The sequence below is a fragment of the Cyprinodon tularosa genome, unplaced genomic scaffold (assembly GCF_016077235.1).
Source record: "Cyprinodon tularosa strain WSP-4 unplaced genomic scaffold, ASM1607723v1 ctg262, whole genome shotgun sequence".
NCBI lineage: Eukaryota > Metazoa > Chordata > Actinopteri > Cyprinodontiformes > Cyprinodontidae > Cyprinodon > Cyprinodon tularosa.
The window spans coordinates 276,208-300,318 of record NW_024038966.1 but is presented as its reverse complement, the minus strand read 5'-3'; the positions used below and the strand labels follow the sequence as shown (position 1 = coordinate 300,318).

Sequence of the window (24,111 nt, the reverse complement as noted above, 5' to 3'; positions counted from 1 at the left end):
CTTCTGTTCTGCCTAGGCTGCTAGTTAACTAATTAACCCAACAGAAAATTTGTGAAGGTCTCCACATATCTCTACCGAAAACAAAGACAGACAGTTCGGAAGTAACACATAATCTTAGGAAATAACGTGCCATTTCATCATTTAATGGAACATTTGATGCACACATATGTATTTCATGGCATTTTTATTTATCTTACTATTCTAGTAAGTAGACTACATACTGTTAAAAATACAACCCGATGTCCTATCGGCAAAGGATGCTATACAAACTATTAGCAGCAATAAATCTTAAAAAATATAGTGAATTTCTCCCAAGTAACTCCTGACACAAAGACATAATGGATGGCTTTTTTTGGTCATTAGTCTTTTGTTAAAGAGGAGATGTCCTTTTCCTTCTTCTGCAAGTCATATATATAGTCCATTTTTATCTCTTTCTTTCACCTCCCTCTCACAAAACACTGTCACTGGGACTTTCCCGACAGTTTTAGCACTGTGATGCATGGCTGTTTTTATTTCAGCTCTTATCCAGATTAAGACATAACACACCAAATTAAAGTGACTTATCTCTTCCTCATTTTCCCAGCAATCTGACTAGACCTTCGGCATAATTTCCTGAATCAAACTATGCTCTCGCTATGTATTCTAATACTCTAATTTCCATTCCAAAAAGCTCCTTAAGTCTGCCCATTTGTCAGTACACTGTATGTTAAGCCTCTGACAGGTTGTTCCAGGTAGTAACCCCTAGAGGGAGCCCATGTCATCTCTTTTCGACACCTTCTATTCTCTTTTATTCTTTACAGGAGTGAGACCAGACATAAAGTACTCAGTCTGCTCTAATCTCCGACCAAATTAATTTCAGGACATTTGTAATAAATGTGCTCTTTTGCCCAGCAGTAAATTTTCACAGTCGCTGGTGGAGATGTAAAATTAACTCCTAGATGAGTGCCTGTGTCATGTAATGTGCAGTTGGAACAAGACCAAAAGGCTGACACAAACTTAGAATGAGCATAATGAAGAATTAAGAACAGAAAAGAACATACATATAACAGTTCACAGCCCATATGTTGAGTCAGTATATATATATATATATATATATATATATATATATATATATATATATATATACACAAAAATACAACTATTATATAAGTATATTTGTGTTTTATATTTGTAACAAGATTTTTTCCACGTGTTGAAATTAGAAAACATTTTTCAATGAGTGGTTTAAAAAATTATGTAAGGCATATTACCATGACATTATCACAGCTGTCCTTGCTAAAGCTCTACCAATGCATAGATGGAAGCTACCATTCATTCCACTGTATTTACTATTCAGCTCATTCTGTTCACACTTCCATCGGTTGTAGCAGGCGTCCAGTGCTAAAACACATTAATATCTGTGTAAGTGGTACTTAAAGGGGTTTGGGAAGCTCAACCACACCTATTTGCTATTTCTAACGTAACATAATTCCTGCATCAAGTTATGAGTGAGTCTATGATGTTGTGAGTGAGTCTATAATGAGGTCTCTTTGTAACCACATATTTAACTTGGATTTGCTTGTTATCAATATATTATCAAAATTACTTCTTTCTAATCTTTAGATTTATTAATTCCTAATTATTCAACATTGTTTTTAACAGCTATACCACATAGAGATGGAGGGTGTTATGTATTGCATTCATGATGAATTTACTATTGTAACTTCTTTTGAATGCTTTATTCCTTTTAAGCAAAAATACATGGTTTCTTTCATCCCTCTTTCAAACCGTCTGTCCTCTGTGTCCATCTAAACCTTTTGGTTGTCAAAGGTGTGTCCTTTGTACCTGAGCAAGTTAACATCTTAGTTTAGCCCAGGGCTTGGTTAGGTGGAGGGGCTTCCATGTTTCAGGGGAGTGGCGGCCTAGTGGTTAGGGCATTGTGCTTGAAATCCAGAGGTTCTGATTTCAAGCCCCACTCCCACAGACTGCCACCCTGGATCCCAGAGCAATGACCCTTAACCCCACGCTATTCCCAGGGCACCACACAATGGCAGCCCCCTGCTCCCCAAGGGGACGGGTTAAATGCAGAGAGTTAATTTCGTTGATCTGTACTTGCCAAAATTTAATGAAAATAACAGCTGGGGAAAAAAAAATTAAAATATTGCTTAAAGACATCAACACAAACTGCAGATTGCTCTAGTATGAGCTAGCAGAATTCACAAAGATTCCTGGATAGTAATATAATATGATATGATAGTATTACAAAAATAAGTTGCAATGTTATGAGAATAAAGTCACAGCAGAATAAAGTGATCAGATTATTATTAGAGGCAAACTACCAAACAGCAATCTGTGTTCCGTAATACACTAATAATTTGATGCTGATGTTCTAAAACAGAGGTCTTCAACAGGGGGTGCGCAACCCCTAGGGGTTCCTCGGAGATACTGCATGAGGGTCACAAATTTTACGTTGATTAGACTTTTTTTTGTATTCCCCCTGCAATTTTTTCCACTACTTGAAATGTGTTTAAATACACATTAACATGAATTCAACACACTGCAGTAAACAGGTAAATGGAGTCAGAAGGTGTCTTTCAGACATCAATGCACACATTCAGTGACACACAGGAGTTCTTTCAATCTGGGCACCGTTTTATTCACAACACCTGTCCCATCAACGAGGAATCTGAATCAAAAACACTTTAATAATCTCAGGGCGAAATTACTTTCATTACATGAGTCCATCTGTAATAGAGTGACTATAGGACAGGTTCGATATAACACTATTTCATACAATACATATAATTAGGGGGTCCCCGCTCCATTTCGCCATCATTTTGGGGGTCCTTGGCCTGGAAAACATTGAAGACCCCTGGTTTAAAAAGTTTAATATTTCCTTATTTGTAAAACGATACGAAATTATGACTTAACAAGATTCTCAGCAGTCCTCATATCAAATCAGAGGATGATAGCAAAAGAGTTTTATAACATTAAACATATTATTTTCATAATATTATCACTTTCATCTCGTAATATTCTCTAATTAATCTGGTAATATTATGACTGTATTCTCATAATATTACCATTTTAACCTTGTAATGTTACAACTTTAATGGTCCATATTATGATTAAAAATTCACACTATAAAATTTTTGCCTCTCTCGCTGCCTTATTCCTCCTCTTAGAAAATGTGTGCTCACAATGCTCTGTTTCAAAAATATTGAATATTTAAATAACCACTCCCACCCACCTAAGTTTTTTTGGTCACCGATACCAAGCATCCAAACAGATGTGGCTAATGGGTCATTTTTATTCTGCCTTCATCTGAGCCACTAAAGACACAGAGGATAGATTTAATCTAATGAAAATCCACCTGATAAACCTAAAGCATTTCAAAGAGGAATACTTCACAACATGGGTGCTAACAAAGCATGCTTCTCCACACACCCTAAATCGAAGAGTGGATTGGTATCAACTGTCTGTTACAAAGCTGCAAAGGTAAGAACTGAACAGGACTTTACTGTGTTGTACTACTTAGCCCATAAACATGGCAGCATTGCAGCTAACATTTATGTTATCAGCTTTTTTGATAAGTGGACAGTCTTTATAAGATGGATAACCTTCCTATGCTTGACAACCAGTTTTTTTCTAATATGTCATCGGCAGTAATTCTTATCATGTGCTTGTATGAAATTACTCTTGTAAGTAGTACCTCAGTTCAATACAGGAAATTGAGTGAGAGATTGAGGAGATTGAGAATTGTCTGCATTTCCGATGGCATAAAAGAAATTTGTGTTATTGTTTTTATCAACAAACTTGTATGGCGATGAGCAACTATGTAGTCAAGCTGCTACTGTTATGTGTTGTTGTCACTTATAATCTGCTCAGAGGGGTCTATAGCAGCTCATTGGTTAAGGTCGGCCTTTGTCTTCTGTATAATTCAGCTCTCCGAGCTACCATCACTACAAACGCTGACTGGTTGTCATGGTTGCGGGGTGTGGGGGGCATGGCCATTGGGAGGGCGAGGGCGTGTAAAGCCAAAGCAGCTTGTTTAGAGGAGGGCTGAATGGGGGTTCTGGTACAGACTGTCTGCATAATTTGAGAGGAATTTTCCTGCATGGATGGCAGAAACATGCTCTGCAGAGCTCATTGTTAACATTTTTTTATTTTCAAATGTAGTATAATATAAGACCTTTAATCTTGTAATATGACGACTTTATAATGTAGGTCTTTATTCTCATAATACTGTATAATGACTTTATTTCTTAATTCTACAACTTTATATTCATAATATTACAGCATGTCAAAAACAAAATTTAGCCTGGCCCTAGTACACCGCTGTAGCAGTCTGGGGTTTAGTGGTTTCCTCTGTTCCATCAAAGCAAGTGTTTTTGCTTGTTACAACACAATTTTATAGATTATGCTTTCCTAATAACAAACCTCTAGTTTTTACAAATAACCAGAGCTTAAATGCCCAATTTGACCTTGATGAAACAATCAATTAATTTTGCCATTAATCTTGCCTTATCTAAGAAGTAGGAAAACACATTAGTCTCACTGCAGAGCCTTGTAATATAACAAGCGTATACATATAATATAATCTGATCAAAGCCAGGCAAAAACTCATGTCACTAAGATATAAAAAGTTGTTCAAAGAATTTACATACAGTGTTTGTCTCAAATGCAGCACAGCACACAACAAAGAAGCACTTCAACAGGAAATAAGTGATGTGTGTAAAGAAGCTAGAGCAAATTTCTATCTGCAGCCTCTGAGATTGTTGCAGATGAGGTGAAACAATGCTGACAGCTGAGAGACACATTTATCACATAAGACATAATTGATTCTCAAATTAAGTGAGAGTTTACTGTATTTTAGCTTACATTTGCAATCATGAACTCTGGCTCTGCAAAGCAGCACTGTATGTAAGTGTGGATAGCAGAGGAAGGTCAGTTTGAATGAAGGAAGCCGTTTGCTTTCATCAACATCACTCTGCACGCAGGAAAATCTCAGTGGAATTCAGCAACTGCAAACAGTTCTCTAAAAGCTGTTTGTTCCACTAGGAATAAACAAACAAAATGTTTAAGCTCAGGATAAGCTCTGATGTATGCTGCCAATGCAGCCTCTAAACCTTTCTATTTTGAGTTGCTGGACTGTTTTTTACATTCGTACATTGTCCATTCATTATTTTTTTTTCTTTTGACCTCATTTAAATCTATGCATCAAGCTGAGAAGCCCATAAATGCATATACCACCATTAAAGAGCCAGAAACCCTAAAATCTTAAGAATATTAAGTATAAATAAAAACAAGTCTACATTTTTGTTAAAAACAAACCAATCAATTAATAAGAACTGATTTTTTTAGCACCCAGAAAAAAGGAATCATTAGAAATATGTTATGCCCCAGGATTATGAAACAAGAATAATTTTTATTTTAAAGGGTGAAAACAAGGTAATATGAGAACACTACACGATTAATGGCAGAGCGAGGACAAATACATTGATCAGGATGAAACGCTTTTTATCTCAGTCACAACCACAGCAGATATCTGTGTACATTAGCTTTACAGAGGACAAAAATACCCCCCAAAAAACCGTTTTTTTCTTTTTGTTTTTTTCATGAGAAGTAATTTGCCACTTTAGTGAATTATTTGACCAGGCTTGCAACAGATATCTTTGAGATCCAGTCATACGAAGACGGCTTCTTTGGTTTTAAGCTACTACTTTTAAACAACATTTCTCATAACTCCATCCTCACTGAATAAGCCACTATTTTTGTTATGAGTTCAACTGCTTGAACTCCAAACATGTCATCAAAGTCACATTTGGTCAAGATTGCTGGCTCCTTTGAACCTGACCTTTACTTAGCGTGCAATTCTTCTGATTTCTAGGTTTTAGTTCTGATATTACTATTAAAACACCGAAAGCTGAACATAGTTTAAAAGAAAAGGTAGCAGAAATGATCATACATGCCTTTTACTGATCTGGGTCCTATTCATTGTTTAAATCTTTTGCAAAAATGCTCACAAAAAGGAAAGACGGCTGGAAAGCTGACTGAAAGATTTTCTCTAACTCTTTCTTTTCCAGAGATCGAACACATCTGTCCATTTCGTTTTGACAGAGTTCTTGTAAAACTGCTCAGCTGTGGTCGATGTTCCTCTAAAGGCAAAGTCTGGCTGAGGATTGGATAAATGACTTAGGATGCAGTGTTGCCCCAGCAACAGCCCATCATGGTACTGCATGGAAAAAAGGTCTTAAATAGGGAAGCCGTCTAAGAACTTCTAGTGCTTTTTGTGTTGCTGATATTTTTCAATGTGTGCTACCGTAACAACTCTTTAAAAAGCACTGTTCAAATGCAAATATATATCTAAATGTTTTAACAAGGTAAGCTGAAATATTTTACTTCTCATAATATAAAAAAGTACTTTCAAACAATATCCATTGTACTGAGAACTTTGTTTTTTGTCTTCTTTTATTTTGGCCAGAAATGTAATTGCTACTTTATGTTTACCTTTTATATCTGTTTCCAAACATTTTCCCTATTTATTCTGCTTGATTAAAGTAAGTAAAGTGTTTTAAATCAGTGTTTGCTTACGTTCTTGGTAGGTTGTGAAAAGAATACGGAAGCGACTCTTGCGGCTGAGCTCATCTGCCCACATCCGGATAACTCCCAGTGTGGACACCAGCATGATGTCGTTAGCCACAGTGGAACAGAATTTGCTCTTCAGGTCTTCCACCGAGCTTAAACAAGACAAAAAATTACAAGAAAATACATTTAATAACAATATAGAAATTCATGCATCTGTTAATAACATGAACTGCTCAGTGGGAAATTGTTTACTTATCTACAAGCTTGCTTTAGACTTATATTTGTTTTTAAGTTTCAGCTAGGTAATTGAACAATTATCTCTGAGGACATTGGTTTCTTTATAAAATCTGATTTTTTTGAAGGTGGGGACATAAAACAAAAAAGGCAAAGTTTGAAACACACTCACATCTGTCAATCAAAAATCAAAATCAATTGAAAATCAATGAATGTCTCGTCTTGTAGCTTATGATGAAGACATGTAATACTAGAGAGAGAAGAAAGACTATGTTAAGCAGCCAATAGAAGCCCTAATGAGAATCTTTTTTTAAATTTATTAATAAAAAATCATAACTCTGATTCGATGCAAAGCTTCAAAGCTTTTCCTATTTGGAAATAACAAACTCTAGTTAAAAATATGATACATTTCAAATTATCATATTGGGGAAAACTATCTCACATATGTATTTTTGAAAAGGACATGAATCCCCAAATATTTCTAATAATTACAAGCTTTGCCTAGAAGTGAAAGGAAAAGTTGCTTATTTTCAGGCCAATTTTCTCTTAGCCAATTTCCTTGGATTTTTGCAACAGTTGCAAGATATATCTCTTGTTAGGTCCTGTTTTCTAACTTTTATATATTTGCAGGGATCTCTGCTTAACAAACATCTTGACATATTAATTTGGAATTTACTTGGAATTTATAAATGCATTGGGAATTCAAAATGGGATATTTTTATGAATGAAGTCTCATAAAGTATAATGTGAATTTTGTATAATATGGAACCTTAACGACTGGCATGTAATCTCAATATATTTTCATTTAAAAGAATCGACAGGTAAACGGTATGCTATATTGTTGCCATTTGTTTCAGTCAGTTAACTTTATCTAAAGCTTAGTGAAAACTGAGTAATGTTCTACATCAAATGACGAAGTGTAATTATTTTTAAAGTTTATAAACCTTACAGCAGCACTTTTTATGATGTTTTATAATGTTCAGAAATGTGAAAAGCTGAGAAAATGATATACAATGATGTATAACTTTAAAGTTTTACAGTCTCTCCACATTAGTTATTATCTAATTACTAAATTAAATTGTTTAATCGGAAAACACGATTAAACTGATTGCCTTAGTACTAAAAAACATATGTATATATATATATATATATATATATATATATATATATATATATATATATATATATACATACGAATGCATCTGTGTGTATCTGAATATGTTTATGTTTAAAAAGATACCTTCCTCCATCATAGACTGCTACAAAGTTGCGCTTGCATTCGTTGGAGTTTGCCATCTCATAGTCCAGAAAGCGCAGGTAGATCTGGTCAAACAAGAGAAAACGTGAGGGAAAAAAAGGTTAAGGAAGTTTAAACTACTTTGGCATTTTAAATGACAGCGATGAGAAAAAGAGTGAGACCAAAGAATTTTGGTCCTTTCTAACATACCATGTGCTTCTTAGAATGTTACACAATACACGATGATATAGCAACCCCTTAATGTTGTAAGTCAGATAGACTGTTGCCAGGAAAATGTCCAAGATATATCCATTATAGAGGAGGACTTATAGACAGATAATGCACATTTGAATTTGATGTTGGTTTTTTATTACAATAGCGACCCAAACAATACAATGTTTAAAAGGGAATAAAAATAAACAATTTTCCTCTCTGTTTGGTATAAGACGTATCTGTCAGTTAGAAGAAAAAAAAAAGGTCACCAACTTTTGGCAAAATACAAACTTTTTTTAGACTCATTGAACTCCTACATTTTGTGAAATTATCAAACAAGTTTCAGTTTCAATCTTCTAAAACCCCAGAAAAAAAACCCTATTTAATACACCTTAGCCCTTTACAGTGTACTGTCAAAGTTTCCTGATTGCATATCCACTGATGCCTCTAATCCATGTATCAGGCTAAGATCAGAAACTTCTGAGCCAGGCTTTTGGTTTGTTGTGCACCGCCTTGGCTATCTTTCCAGGTTAATGAGTGGACAACTTTCTAACTGTGACAGGGAAATGTGACATCTTTAAACGCCGAAAGACACAAGCTCTAGACAGGGCAGGATAATGGACTTCGCAATGACAACCTGGCTTTGACAACATGACAAATGTAATGCATTGGGGCAAAAAAACAAACTAAATACTTCTCCTGGGGTCTCATATCAGGGTCAATAAGCTTTCATTGAGCCAGAAATGCTCAATGTCAGCTTCTCTGTTCTCACAAATACATAGCTATATTTATACACAAAGACAAACATGTACACTGCCTTACAAATATAGCATAATAACTTGATATAGTAACATATTTTTTTTCCTACTTTATTCTATTATAATCACAAATGTCAAATAGGCTTTTGGAATTGTGTATAATGGATAGGAAATAGATGCCAATTATGGGGTAGAAATAGAAAATACTTAATATTTTGATTAAACTACAGCACCCCATATCCAGCTCACCTGATTGTAGTACACCTTAGTGTAATTCAATTTGAGTATAAATAAAGCTCTTCTCTGAAGGCTTTAGAGGTTTATGGGAGAACATACCGTAAGTGAAGAAACAGAACTATGCAGACAAAGAAACATATCATACACTGGAAAAACGATCTAGAAATAATAAAAAATTCCTTAAATGAAGTGTATTTCCCCTTAATTTAAGTAGGTAAATGGGATAATTTGCTAATGATATGAGTGTTTTTACTCTTAAAATCAGATAATTAGATAACATGCACTTGAAATAAGACAATGCAATTGTTTTTTCTTATTCTAAGTGTAAATTGTCTTGTTCCATTGTCAAAATGTCTCTTTTATCTCCTCAATCCAAGAAAAATTAACTAATATTAAGAAAAATTGCATAGTTTTGGTTAAAAATTGTCAATATTTTATACATTTGCATATAAAAAAAGACAAAATACGGTACATGGCTGTCTACCTAAGTTGAAGAGACAGCAAAGAGAGCATCAAAAAGAGCACAAGGCTAGAGGCCCTCTGGTAACACTTTAGGAGTAGCAGATATTCTCAGTTCTGTTTAGAAATATTCCTTTAACCATTCTGGTCTTCATGAAAGAGCCAAATACTTGTTTCCACTAATATTTCTATTGGGAAACATTTACACACTAAAACACTGGTCGGCATAAAAGGGTTACCTGTAGCACTATAGAAAAAGACAAAACAGAAGAAAAATTATGAAAACAAGAAAATAGTACAGAAAAAAGCTGGCAAAAGTAAGAGACTGCATCTTTTTCCTTCCAGATTCTGTAAGATATTTACCCAATTTATCAGATGTTGCAGTGTCAAAGCTATTGGGATCAGATATCACAAATCCTCTGGCCTGTATATGTCTGAAGTAATCTGTCTAAACAAGTCCTTGTTTTTCCACCAAACAACCCAATCGTACTATCAAAGGCTCCATCCAAAGTTGTAGGGGTAAAAGATGGATTTGCAGATAATGGCAAAATAAAGGACAACCTTCTTAGTTTAAATAGTATTATTTATTTCCAGAATATGAATACAAACACATACTGATTGGATTATAACTGTAATTTATCGACTGATTGATGTGGGCGATTTTACAATGAGTGTCTTCCAAAGCTGCTAAGTCTTGGTCAGCTCCATCTTTCTTAAATTTATCTTGTATCCTAAAAAACTATAGTTTGATTATCTCCAGGAAACCTGGCATATGAGTTCTATGGCTGAAACAAGTACATAAAGATGTGACCTGCATAAAGGGATATTTTGTTAGAAGTGTACTGTATATACTGTGTGTATGTATATATATATATATATATATATATATATATATATATATATATATATATATATATATATATATATATATATATATATATATATATATATATATATATATATATATATATATACACTCACCGGCCACTTTATTAGGTACATCTGTCCAACTGCTCGTTAACACTTAATTTCTAAGCAGCCAATCACATGGCGGCAACTCAGTGCATTTAGGCATGTAGACATGGTCAAGACAATCTCCTGCAGTTCAAACCGAGCATCAGTATGGGGAAGAAAGGTGATTTGAGTGACTTTGAACGTGGCATGATTGTTGGTGCCAGAAGGGCTGGTCTGAGTATTTCAGAAACTGCTGATCTACTGGGATTTTCACGGACAACCATCTCTAGGGTTTACAGAGAATGGTCCGAAAAAGAAAAAAACATCCAGTGAGCGGCAGTTCTGTGGGCGGAAAGGCCTTGTTGATGCCAGAGGTCAGAGGAGAATGGCAAGACTGGTTCGAGCTGATAGAAGGGCAACAGTGACTCAAATAACCACCCGTTACAACCAAGGTGGGCAGAAGAGCATCTCTGAACGCATAGTACGTCGAACTTTGAGGCAGATGGGCTACAGCAGCAAAAGACCACACCGGGTGCCACTCCTTTCAGCTAAGAACAGGAAACTGAGGCTACAATTTGCACAAGCTCATCGAAATTGGACAATAGAAGATTCGAAAAATGTTGCCTGGTCTGATGAGTCTCGATTTCAGCTGCGACATTCGGATGGTAGGGTCAGAATTTGGCGTCTACAACATGAAAGCATGGATCCATCCTGCCTTGTATCAACGGTTCAGGCTGGTGGTGGTGGTGTCATGGTGTGGGGAATATTTTCTTGGCACTCGTTGGGCCCCTTGGTACCAATTGAGCATCGTTGCAACGCCACAGCCTACCTTAGTATTGTTGCTGACCATGTCCATCCCTTTATGACCTCAATGTACCCAACTTCTGATGGCTACTTTCAGCAGGATAATGCGCCATGTCATAAAGCTGGAAGCATCTCAGACTGGTTTCTTGAACATGACAATGAGTTCACTGTACTCAAATGGCCTCCACAGTCACCAGATCTCAATCCAATAGAGCATCTTTGGGATGTGGTGGAACGGGAGATTCGCATCATGGATGTGCAGCAGACAAATCTGCGGCAACTGTGTGATGCCATCATGTCAATATGGACCAAAGTCCCTGAGGAATGCTTCCAGCACCTTGTTGAATCTATGCCACGAAGAATTGAGGCAGTTCTGAAGGCACAAGGGGGTCCAACTCGTTACTAGCATGGGGTACCTAATAAAGTGGCCGGTGAGTGTATATATATAGTATACATAAGTGAATTAGAAATTTTAGAAACACAGCTTAGAAGCATAGCTATTTCTAGTAGTAGGTTTGCATTTGTGTTATACTCTTTCATTTTTTAAAGATGGATTTAACAATGCTCCATTTGATGTTCTAAGTCTGTTTTTTTTCTTTTAAACTAACCCTGCTTTGCACGTATCTGCATCAGGGTAAAGCTGAATACAGCTAATTTATATCTAGCACAGCCTCTAGACTTGTTTTTGGAAAAAAAAAAAAGTTTTTAATGTAACATCCTGAAAGCATTATAAAGACTTGGCAATATACAGGTGCTGGTCATAAAATTAGAATATCATGAAAAAGTAGATTGATTTCAGTAATTCCATTTAAAAAGTGAAACTTGTATATTATATTCATACATTACATACAAACTCATATATTTCAGATGTTTATTTTGTTTAATTTTGATGATTACAAATGACAACAAATGAAAATCTCAAATTCATCATATCAGAAAATTAGAATATTGTGAAAAGGTTCAAAATTGATGGCCCCTGGTGCCACACTCTAATCAGCTAATTAACTCAAACCACCTGCAAAAGCCTTTAAATGGTCTTTCAGTCTAGTTCTATAGGCTACACAATCATGGGGAAGACTGCTGACTTGACAGTTGTCCAAAAGACGACCATCGACACCTTGCACAAGGAGGGCAAGACACAAAAGGTCATCGCTAAAGAGGCTGGCTGTTCACAGAGCTCAGTGTCCAAGCACATTAATAGAGAGGCGAAGGGAAGGAAAAGATGTGGTCGAAAAAAGTGTACAAGCAAGAGAGATAACCGCACCCTGGAGAGGATTGTGAAACAAAACCCATTCAAAAATGTGGGGGAGATTCACAAAGAGTGGACTGCAGCTGGAGTGAGTGCTTCAAGAACCACCACACACAGACGTATGAAAGACATGGGTTTCTGCTGTCGCATTCCTTGTGTCAAGCCACTCTTGAACCACAGACAGCGTCAGAAGCGTCTTGCCTGGGCTAAAGAGAAACAGGACTGGACTGCTGGTGAGTGGTCCAAAGTCATGTTCTCTGATGAAAGTAAATTTTGCATTTCCTTTGGAAATCAAGGTCCCAGAGTCTGGAGGAAAAGAAGAGAGGCACTTCATCCACGTTGCTTGAAGTCCAGTGTAAAGTTTCCACAGTCAGTGATGGTTTGGGGTGCCATGTCATCTGCTGGTGTTGGTCCATTGTGTTTTCTGAGGTCCAGGGTCAACGCAGCCACATACCAGGAAGTTTTAGAGCACTTCATGCTTCCTGCAGCTGACCAACTTTTTGGAGATGCAGATTTCATTTTCCAACAGGACTTGGCACCTGCACACAGTGCCAAAGCTACCAGTACCTGGTTGAAGGACCATGGTATCCCTGTTCTTAATTGGCCAGCAAACTCTCCTGACCTTAACCCCATAGAAAATCTATGGGGTATTGTGAAGAAGAAGATGCAATACACCAGACCCAACAATTCAGAAGAGCTAAAAGCCACTATTAGAGCAACCTGGGCTATCATAACACCTGAGCAGTGCCACAGACTGATCGACTCCATGCCACGCCGCATTGCTGCAGTAATACAGGCCAAAGGAGGCCCAACTAAATACTGAGTGCTGTACATGCTCATACTTTTCATGTTCATACTTTTCAGTTGGCCAACATTTCTATAAATCCTTTGTTTTTATTGGTCTTCAGTAATATTCTAATTTTCTGATATGATGAATTTGAGATTTTCATTTGTTGTCATTTGTAATCATCAAAATTAAACAAAATAAACATCTGAAATATATGAGTTTGTATGTAATGTATGAATATAATATACAAGTTTCACTTTTTAAATGGAATTACTGAAATCAATCTACTTTTTCATGATATTCTAATTTTATGACCAGCACCTGTACACACTGTATACTGTCCACAAATTTCTATTGCTACGTCGATTAACTCTAAATGACTGAAAAAAGCCAAGGACAGATTGAATTTGATAAAAGAGGAAAATGTTATCATAATTTGAAAGTCCAAATAATTTGCTCCAAGAAAAAAAAAAAAGGACTCAAGCTTTAGCACTTCTCAATAATTGAACACAATGTTCCCTCTGTGCCCAAAATAGATTATTCTGCTCATTGCAGTCAGAATAATGGACTATATTTTGATTGTACACATAACTGATAAACAGTAGGTTTTAGAAAGTCCAGACAGTTATGATAGAAAATAAGTAACAGGAAAAACATGCTATATAGAGAAAAGAGTCTCTGAGCTCCCAAGAGCTTCCAGCAATGTTTGGACATCTGTCTTCAAAGAAATAACAAAAGGAACAAATTTATGTGGAAAAAAACACATTCAACAGATGTGTTTTTGAATTTGACATTTAAATCACCAATTTTGCTTTTTTTTTTTTTCTCATGGTTGTTACACATTCTCTTTATAGAAAATGTTGATGTTCAGATGACACATGCTGGTGTAAAGTTCTAACATCATCATTAAAAGTGCTGCATTGCTGTCACTTCTGGCAACAACACATGGCCATTACAGCTTCCTGCAGTTGTGCCTACCCTTCCTGTCTCTCTCTTTCTCTCTCACCTCTTTTTCCTCTTTCTCTCTTGCCATCTGCCATCCACCCTTAATCTCCATCCCTTATACATTAAGACCTTAGATAAAATGCATTATTAAGCAACCGCCCTCCTTTTTGCACCCCGTTTTTCCTGCTTTCTCTCTGGAGTCCTCCAGTGTAGTCTAATTAGAGCCTTGGGCATAGGATGTCTGTATCTCTCTACCGTTTCTGTGGCATTCTGGCAACAGTATAGTGCTGTGCGAGCATAAGGGGAATGAGCTATTTGATCAGATTACGACACAGCAACATGTATGAACACATAAAACAAGGGAGATAGCATCTGCTTCCTTTACTGCATTGTATTGCTGTAAAAGCAATAAATGGCTGCACACTTTGAGAGAAAAATAATAATATATGACAAAATGACAAGTGCAAGTCTGAAGACATTTAAAGATTGAAAAATGCAAAACCAAATATGCATATGTAGGAGTTGGTGGAGATTTTTGCCCTCGACTTGCTCTGGGATGCAATTTATCAGAGTGAAATTCTGATCTGTTTAAAACGGAGTGCACTAGACCACTTTTAAACAGTCACAGTATTTTAGTTTTAACTACTCCCATTTGGATATTTTAAAACAGGCTGACTCACACTCTTTAGGATGCATGCAAATGTTGCCCTATACAAGAAAAGGCAAGGAAACCATGCTAAATAAAAAAAATAAAATAAAAATAAAAACTATGACATTGATCAGTTCCCAGCATCCCTCAACCTCCCTTCGTTCTCTCTAATGACCACTTATCATAGGTCCCAAAATGGGTTCAGATAACTTAGAAAGAATGTCTGAAGGTTGATGCTTCAATCTTATAGCTGCTGTGGCCTTGACTTTTAAAGCAGCTCAATCAGAAGGACATTTCTGAGGGAAACAAAGGCATTAAAGGGAAATGGCCAACCCTGAAGAGGATGCCAGATAACAATGGCTGTTGCGACTATGAATCACAGCCATTATTATCAGCCAACCATATCATAAACGCTGTGTGGATGCATCAGAACAGCTTTGTACATAATAGAACAGGAATCTTTTCTCTCTTTTCTTTTGAGAGAGGCATTCAACTATTCAAAATGAAACATTACTTCAGCTAAGAATCATTAATTCTTTTTAACAATGTAAATTACTCCTTTCTTTTGGGAAAAATGTTGCAGAAGAAAAAAAGGTGGTCAGTCAGAATAAGGCAGCAGGATCATCCAAAGATCAAATATAATATATTCGGAACCTCTTCTCTGCTTAGTTCTTGAAACAGTGTTCTGAATGAAGACCAGTGTTGAGTAATTGTGTTACATTGTAGCAGCGTCAATAACAACATTAGTCTTTTTTTTTCCAAAAAGTAATCCAACTAATTGCCTCTCACATATTGGTGTTACTTCAGTCTAATGCAGTGAGTTACTACAACTTAATCCGTCAAAGTGGATTTTCACAAGCGCAGTCTCTCTGCAGTGAGGAGGGAACTGTTTTCAGGCTTTTGCAGTAGAGACAGAGGAGGGTAGCTGAGATAGAGGTATGCGTGAGACTGATTGGCTGTGGGGCGTATTGTGGGTGGGTGTTCAGCAAGTATTGATTGCTGCACACAAAATGAGAAGAGAGACAACAGCGGGGAGCCCCATAGATTCAGTGATACCTGGCCCTACTAAACTGGAAGTGTTCTGTGAAGTTATATACTATATGTTCCTTTAATAAAACTCACTATGGGGGCAAAGAAAGACTTAAAGTCATCTCACCATCAAGAACATTGGACTTTTAACTGTATGTGTTAGTTTATCAAAACATATTGCTATTTACTTTTTCAGTGTTATACTGATTTCTCTGGCATGGTTTGGCATTATTTTTACAAAAAAAAAAATACAAGGAGTACAATGTTACTCTTTAAAAAAAAACTGGAATAGAAAAGTACATTTTATTTTTGTTAAATTGCTTGAAAAGTATTCTATATTTCAGCATTACACTTATTTCATAGATAATTGAACATTTAAATATGTATAATATATAAGTTCTGAAACATTTAATTTGGTTTATTGTTCTTAAATGGCCAAGCTCCATCCTAACAGAGCACTCTTCTGCCTGGCTGTGTCTTTCTTGGACGGGATCACCAGTGGAACTGATTGCCAGTTGCCTTTTGCTCTCTGCTTCTTTCTGTGTCTCTGCTTCTGCCTTCTTGAACCCCAGTCGGCCTCAGCAGATGGCCACTCACACTGAGCCTGGTTCTGCTGGAGGTTCCTTCCTGTTAAAAGGGAGTTTTCCTCTCCACTGTCGCTACAAGCATGCTTAGCATGAGGGATTGCCTTTGAGTCAATGCAATCAGCTGGTTTACCTAAGATACAAAACTTTGAACAAATCTGACGGTAGGATCCGGTTGAATTTTTTCTGTAAAGTGCTTGAGATGATTTGTTATGAATTGACACTATATTAATAAACTGAATAGAATAGAATGGAATGGAATTATTTTATTATAAACATTAAACAAAAGAATCACATTTACATAATCATACTGCTGCAAATGTCTTGACACACTTGATAGACCTCACACACCAAAATGATGTAGATAACAATGTTTTCAGAATTTTTATACTTTTTGTTAATAGATTTGATATTTATTTATTTATTTATCTAATAAATATTACTATTATGTAAATAATAGTACATAATTAAAAGTAACTTTATAATTACTTTGCTGACTTTGATATTTCTGTATCTGAGTTACTAACTTAGTTGCGTTTTGTGAGAAATAACAAATAAGTAAAACTTGTTACATTTTTAGGTATTCTGCCTAAAACAACTGAAGACAAAATTAATAAAGAAACTACAAGAATAAAATGCTAATGTCCAGAAACGCAACACAATTCAAATGTGATCTAAAAAGCAAGAAAAAGAAAATGAATGGGGAGTGGCGACCTAGTGGTAAGGGCATAGAGCTTGGAATCCCGAGGTTCTGAGTTTGAGCCCCACTACCACAGACTGCCACTCTCGCTCTCTGAGCAAAGACCCCATGATGGCAGCCCACTGCTCCCCAAGGGGATGGGTTAAATGCACAGTTAAATTTCTCCAATGTGAGATCAATAGAGTTCAACAAAAAATATGTTATTAAGAATAAAAAAAAACATTTTTTACAATGAAGAGCTAGTCAGTAGGGACACAGACAAAGACAGTGTTCTGCAATGTTCAAGAGCAGTTTTGAGCTTAGGGGTTATAACGTTATGGCTGATCAGTGTAACCAGGACACAGCTTTTCTAAAATGTGTCATTTTCCGGTTTGATGCTACAGACTCAGGAGACGTTTAATCATCATTAATTCAGCACAGGTTCCTCCTGAAAATCAGAAAGTAAGTCTACACTCAGTGTATTAGCAGCTGGAGTGATGTTGTGCATGTTTACAAGTGTAGATGAATACCTGTATTTTTTTTGCATGCAGAGCTGCGTCCTGAACCCTGGCATAGAAAACAAATATGGGAAGCCTCAGCTCAAGGGTCAAACGGCTTCACAGATTATTTCTTCAGAAAATTTGTGAGTCTCTCTATCTGGTCTACCAAGTCATCATCTCCTTCAGTTTCTTTTTACATTCCACATCCTTTCAACACTTTTTCCCTCATGGCCACACTCCTTTGCTTCAAAAAAAAAAACCGTCCTGGCCTTAAATAAACCCTTCTATCCTGACTATCGCTCTGACCCTAGCTGTGGATTTTTTTATTTACCCCAGAGCAGCACAAATCTATGCAAAAGAAGCTATGCAAGATGCGTCTGAGATGTCTCTATAAAGAGTGAATTAGTTGAACTTACTTAAAACATCACGCACAAGATAGGGAAGAATTGATCTCACTGACCTTGGAACGGGGTGGAGCACGGATGTACCATTTACAGTCGACAGCCTCAGTGGCACCAGCTTTCCCATCTCTGGTGATCTGATGTGACTCAACGATGCCCTCTGGACCTACCATATCATACTGACAGGCTGAAACACAGGTATATGTATAAACAAGGAATAAAATTAAAAAAAATAATTGAAAAAGCTACTGTAGGCAAAGCTCATAATCAACAAAACCTTTAAATTGTTATTTTTTGTTTGATTATTTTATAATCATTGTGAAGAAATTTTGACCCACTTTTACTTGTGAAAATTTAGTCAATTGAGTCTGGGAAGAATTTTTTAAAGCTGACTTCTGGTCTCACCACAGAATTTCAGTAAAGAGTAAGATGGATCCACTTCCACCACACTTCAGCTGTTACACAGATAACCATACATGTGAAACTAGAGTGCACTGAATAAACAGGAGTTCATGGTTAAATCAATGACAATGAGGTGCCCAGGTTTTATGGCTGAAGACCAAATGTGCATCTTTCACCATCTGCCCTAACTGTTATTTTTCTTGTATAATTTAGAATAAATAAATGCATTCACTTGCTCTTTCAGTTGGGTAAATCTGGTTTAATATACAATTTACACAAGTTCCACAAAAATACACTTTCAAACCTTTTGGTCTGGCAACATCAGCAAGTTAATACAAAATTACAACAGCACAGTGAGCTGTTATGTCAACATGAACACAAATATAACTCTAGTTTCTATGATTAGTCCATAATTTATGGAATAGTTAATGATATAAATACAAGCTGTATTTAATTAGTTATTTAGTTTCTTAATACATGCATTTTCATCAAAAAATAAAAATATTTAAAATATATGAATACTTCAAGAAATGTTTTTTATTATTGCTTTTCTTTATATTAGACTGTTCTTTTGACAGTTCCTAATCTCTTTTTTTCAAGGTGTACTTAAAAAAGAGGAGGCAGAAATGCATACGCTAAAGGTAAAATACGAGGTAGAAATGCATAGGGGTAAGGAAAATGAGATGAGGAAATGTAAAAACAAAAAAGGCTTGTATAAGGAAAATGAAAATATATAAATTTCCTTATGAAAAGTTTATGTATTAAGAAAGGGAAAAAGAAAATATTTAATTATTTTGTCAGTTTTAGTCCTCAACAATAATTGCCTGGAAATTGACCTGTAATCCTTCCCTATATGGCATAATCATTTTTCAAACTTCTCCCGCATTAACATTAATGGAACCTAAAAGGACTGCATGGTGCTGCAGTTTGTAGCACTGTTGTCTTGCAGCAGTAAGGTTCTGGGTTTGATTCCCACTCCAAGGTCTTTCTGCATGGGGTTTGCATGTTTCTCCCATGCATGTGTGGGTACTCTGGCTTCCTCCCATAGTCCAAATCAGGACTATTGATTGGCGTCTCTATAGGCGTCTATACAGGGTTTTATGTTATTTTGTCTCTATTATGTTTGTCTCTATGTTGCCCTCCGACAGACTGGCTACTGTCCTGATTGTACCCTGCCTTTTTTCCCATTGAGAGCCAGAGATAGGCACCGGCACCACTTTGACCCTTATGGAAGCTGGGGAGGATGGATAGATATAATATGACAGTAAAATTTTATTAAAACCTAAGAAATTCTAAGAAATAAGTTATTAGGAATTTTCCATTGAAACTCAATATACCATATACCATTACATCCTTATGAGAATGAAGCCTAAATGGAAATAGCCGCTATATTTACCCATTTATAGTAAGTAACAATGATGACAGTTGCATATACAAATATTAGATAAATGTTACCCAGTATGTACAAAGAAGCATAAAATGCCTTAGCAAGAAATAACAGAGGGCTTAGGAGAAGAAAATGCAATCAGAAGTAAGCAAAAAAGACAAAAAAATAAAAAATCAGAAAACAAAACTAAAATAATATGAAGCACAGCTTGAGGAGTATACCTACAGGGCAGAGGTGGAGGCACTCCCAAGTCAGCAAAGTCTGGATCTAACGAGATGGAAGAAGAGCAGAAAAGGAGAGGACAATTATTTCAATGCATGAAACAGGAAACTTTACAGATAATACATAAACAAAAGGCTTAGTGCATTTGGAGACAAGTTTAAATAAACCTTGACATAAAAAGTTTAATGGAAATCATTTTTTTCTATGTTTTTTTAATAAATTGGTGAAGTATTAGTTATGTAACTATTGATTATCTAAGTAACCAATTAATTCATACATTTAAATTATTAATTAATCTAAAAAAATACTTTTAATATTCCTCAATGAGCAAATGTGCCAAAGGAAAAAAACTGTACATTTTGATTAAATTGTAATGCGAAAACCATAAAAACACAAAAAATTAATTAATACCAATTTAATAAAAAACAAAACAATTTATTAATCTAGAAGGCAATTTAAATAGTTGTTGTAACATATGGCTTTTGTTTAACAAGTTATTGTCAATGTTAATAGATTTAGGCAGTAAGTCCCCTGTAGCAGTCAGTCTTGCAGTACGGCTTTGAAGACAAAAGACCATTTTGTCTATAGTCTCACTACCAGGTTGCTCAGTTCTAGAGTTCACAAACTAGAGTTAGCCTTCTTTATAAACTTGTTGATCTTAAGGCTCTTTTCTCTGATGCTGCTACCCCAACAGATGATGACAGAAGATATCCCTTGTTCCCAGTGTTGGGCAAGCTACTTGTCCAGTGTAGTGAGCTAAGCTAACAATAAATTAAGCTTCACTACACAAAAGCTACCACCTAAAGAATTATAGCAAGCTAAGTTACACTAATGTGTTAAAAGTAGCTTAACTACATCAGAAGCTACTTAACGTTGTACCAACCTAATATCAATTCAAAATGAGTCTGATACACTGGTTAAAATATTTATTAAAGATCAGCCAATGACATAACACAGTGTAAACATTGCTTTATGATAAGCATATTAAAATAAAAACTGAAGTAATTACTAGTAGACAAACTAGTAAACAATCTGCTGTTATTAGAACCAAATTAAAGGTACTGTGTAGTGTTCTACACACTGAGACATGGCTATGAGTTTGCATTCAATGGACATCTCTAGGGAAAACAAAACCCTACAAAAGACCTCAATTAAACAGTTGATTCAAGTAACAAACAAAACTGTTTACAAAAGAAGGTGAAAAAATAAAGAAGCTATTTAAGAGATACATATATATATGTCTCACCATTTAATTTAATTTCTACCTACATATGTATTCATTGTATTTTTGGAGGCAATTAATTGAATGCTTATTTATTTATTTATTGAGCATTTATTTATTTATGTATTTATTTTATATACGGTAGAGCTGTTCCTCCATAAACGATCTTATCTGTGCACAGCCTAAAAACAGATTTATGTAAACATCCTGTCAGGTAAACTAGGCCATGAAAACACTACTGCTCTCTAATTAGAGTATCTTAGTGGCACAAATGGGAGAATTATCCTGCCATAATGCAAGAGCACATCATTTCAATTTGAGAAAAGAATTTCATCTTCTTGCTCTCAAAACTTATAATGCTCACACTCAAAACATGCGCTCTCTCTCAAATATTTTCTCTTCTCTCTTTGTTTCTTCTCTCAGATTTAATCCTTCTTGCACAGATATTTTCTCCTCTCGCTTGCCTCCTTCTCTTCGCGCACAAACCGCGCTCTGTTACGCTCGCAAACCCGTAGGCTCTGCTTGCGGATTTGTTTTGCCCTCTCAGACTGCAGTTGGATCGTTGCCTAGCAACCTTTCCAGCCAATAGAACGACAGCCTCGGAAAGGGTGCGCTTGTTTAACCCTACTGAGTGTGCCTGTGCTACTAAGCCACTTATAAGAGCGTCAGCTGAAACTGCTATTTACAGTAGTTTTGTGGCTGATTGTTGTTTCAAAATAGAAAACCTGGTTTCATTTCTTAGTTTTGCCCTGGATTTTGTAGCGTTTGTGGACGCTACGTCGCTACTTGATCAAAACAATAACGTTGCTACAGGAAAGTTACTTGATAAATAAAGCAGCGACGCTACGGTCAAGCTACTGGAAAATGTAGTTAAACTAATAGCTTCGCTACATGTAGCGGCGCTACTGCCCATCACTGCTTGTTCCACAACAAACGTATAAAAGTTATGCAGTATCTTGCTGCAGACACTAAAGGACCTTGGCTTACTCAAGAAGTAAAGCATGCTCACAGTTGTACACAGCTTACCAACATTTGTCGGAAAGAAATAAAAGAGTCTGTTTTATCTCCTTCAAACAAATGTTGCTCCTCAGTCTTTTTTGATTCTAGAACTAGCACATCAAAAGTTTTCTGTTCACTAAAAGGACAAGATGATCCCTATCTACCCAGTAGAGTTGCAGAAACATCGCGTCTGACAGGAGAAGGAAGCAGCTCTAGGACGGGGACGTGCAGCGCTGTGATAAGCTGGGCTTCACAATACCTGCTTGCTGTTTCAGTCAAGTCCACAAGCCAACCAGGCTTGATATGATTCCTTCCTCAGCTTTACAGCAGGCCTTACTGCCAGTATTCACCACTGTGTTTAGAGGTTGCCACTGTGACAGGCACTGAAGGCCTTCTGGCCACAGCTATGAACAGCCGCATCAACAATAGATGGAGAGAACATGGTCCGCTCCGACTCTATGTCCCCAGCCTACCTCCGAATCTTATAGCAGCTCTCCTGGAGGTGGGAGTTCATTATATCCTTGACCAAGGGCTCCACCAATCGTTCTGAGGAGACACTCACTGCTCAAATGGGTCTGCCGAGTCTGTCCTAATTCCTCCACCTCCAGCAAATCCAGCTTAGCACCAGTTGGTGTTGGTGGACAGCTTCATCACCCAAGTGTCTAAGACAGGCAGCCAGTGGTCAGGAGATATGACCAAAAAGTCAAACATCAACCTGGTGCCATTCTCTGGAACCCGGCTCATTGAGTGAGCTTAGGACTGGATTGGCTCTGTCTGTCTCCCCACAGCTCAGATGTCTCATCAGCTGAGGTCATCAACAGCTCAGTGGGGAGGTCTCTGACTGTCATTTTGGCCTATAGGCCAAATGGCAGCCACCACCCACCTGAGGGTGGGTGTGGTGGCTTGTTCAGGGGCTTGCTTGATTTGGAAGAATGAACCCCTGGTTCTGAACCAGACTAGTGTTTCATCGTCATCTCATGGATTGTCCATAAGTATGACCATGCTCAAGCATAAGGATGTTCACTTGTACACTTGGAGAGCACAGGCTAAGCATGGAGGTGAGTCTGGCAATTTTAGCAGGTATGGCTCGATAGCCTGCATAACCTCACTCTCACAAGATGCCTTTGGATTGTGTATAAAACCCCACCTTTGATGATCAGCCATTTCTACTAAGAGAAGTGAAGATGCCTTCCTTTGGTCAGGATTCAAAAACACTTATTACATCAAAAGTATGAGTTGTCTATTCTATGCCTCTTTTTAAGTGAGTCAACTTAGAATTAAATAAAAAATTAATTTAAACAGTGAGGTGATTTAGCTCCTGGAAAAAAAAAATCAAAATGTTTCATAGAAGTTGAAAAACAGTTGGCAGCTTAACTATAGGTTGCCTCTAAATCCTTAAATTTTACAAAATATCCTTGTTTTGAAATATAACTTCAACATTTAGCCTAATCAGATATTTGACCATTTGTTTAAAATCTGGCAAAAACATTTTGAACTGGGTCACAAGTTCCATATATTCTTGACTTGTCAGTCTTGTTTAATTTTACCAGCATATTATGAATATATTAAATAACTCAAACTGAAAGTTTAGTC

At 36.5% G+C, this 24,111-nt stretch overlaps 1 protein-coding gene across 3 annotated transcripts in view; it reads right to left on the bottom strand.

Moving 5' to 3' along the window:
• neto1l (neuropilin (NRP) and tolloid (TLL)-like 1, like) overlaps nt 1–24,111 on the bottom strand; it is a 123,336-nt gene that overhangs the window by 14,482 nt on the left and 84,743 nt on the right. For all 3 annotated transcript variants that reach the window (XM_038289070.1, XM_038289069.1, XM_038289067.1), the window contains exons 5-8: nt 20,301–20,342; nt 18,346–18,473; nt 8,042–8,124; nt 6,574–6,719 (exon numbers count right to left, since the gene is read on the bottom strand). In XM_038289070.1, the coding sequence (XP_038144998.1) occupies nt 6,574–6,719; nt 8,042–8,124; nt 18,346–18,473; nt 20,301–20,342 (399 nt within the window). The remainder of the gene's footprint in view (nt 1–6,573; nt 6,720–8,041; nt 8,125–18,345; nt 18,474–20,300; nt 20,343–24,111) is intronic.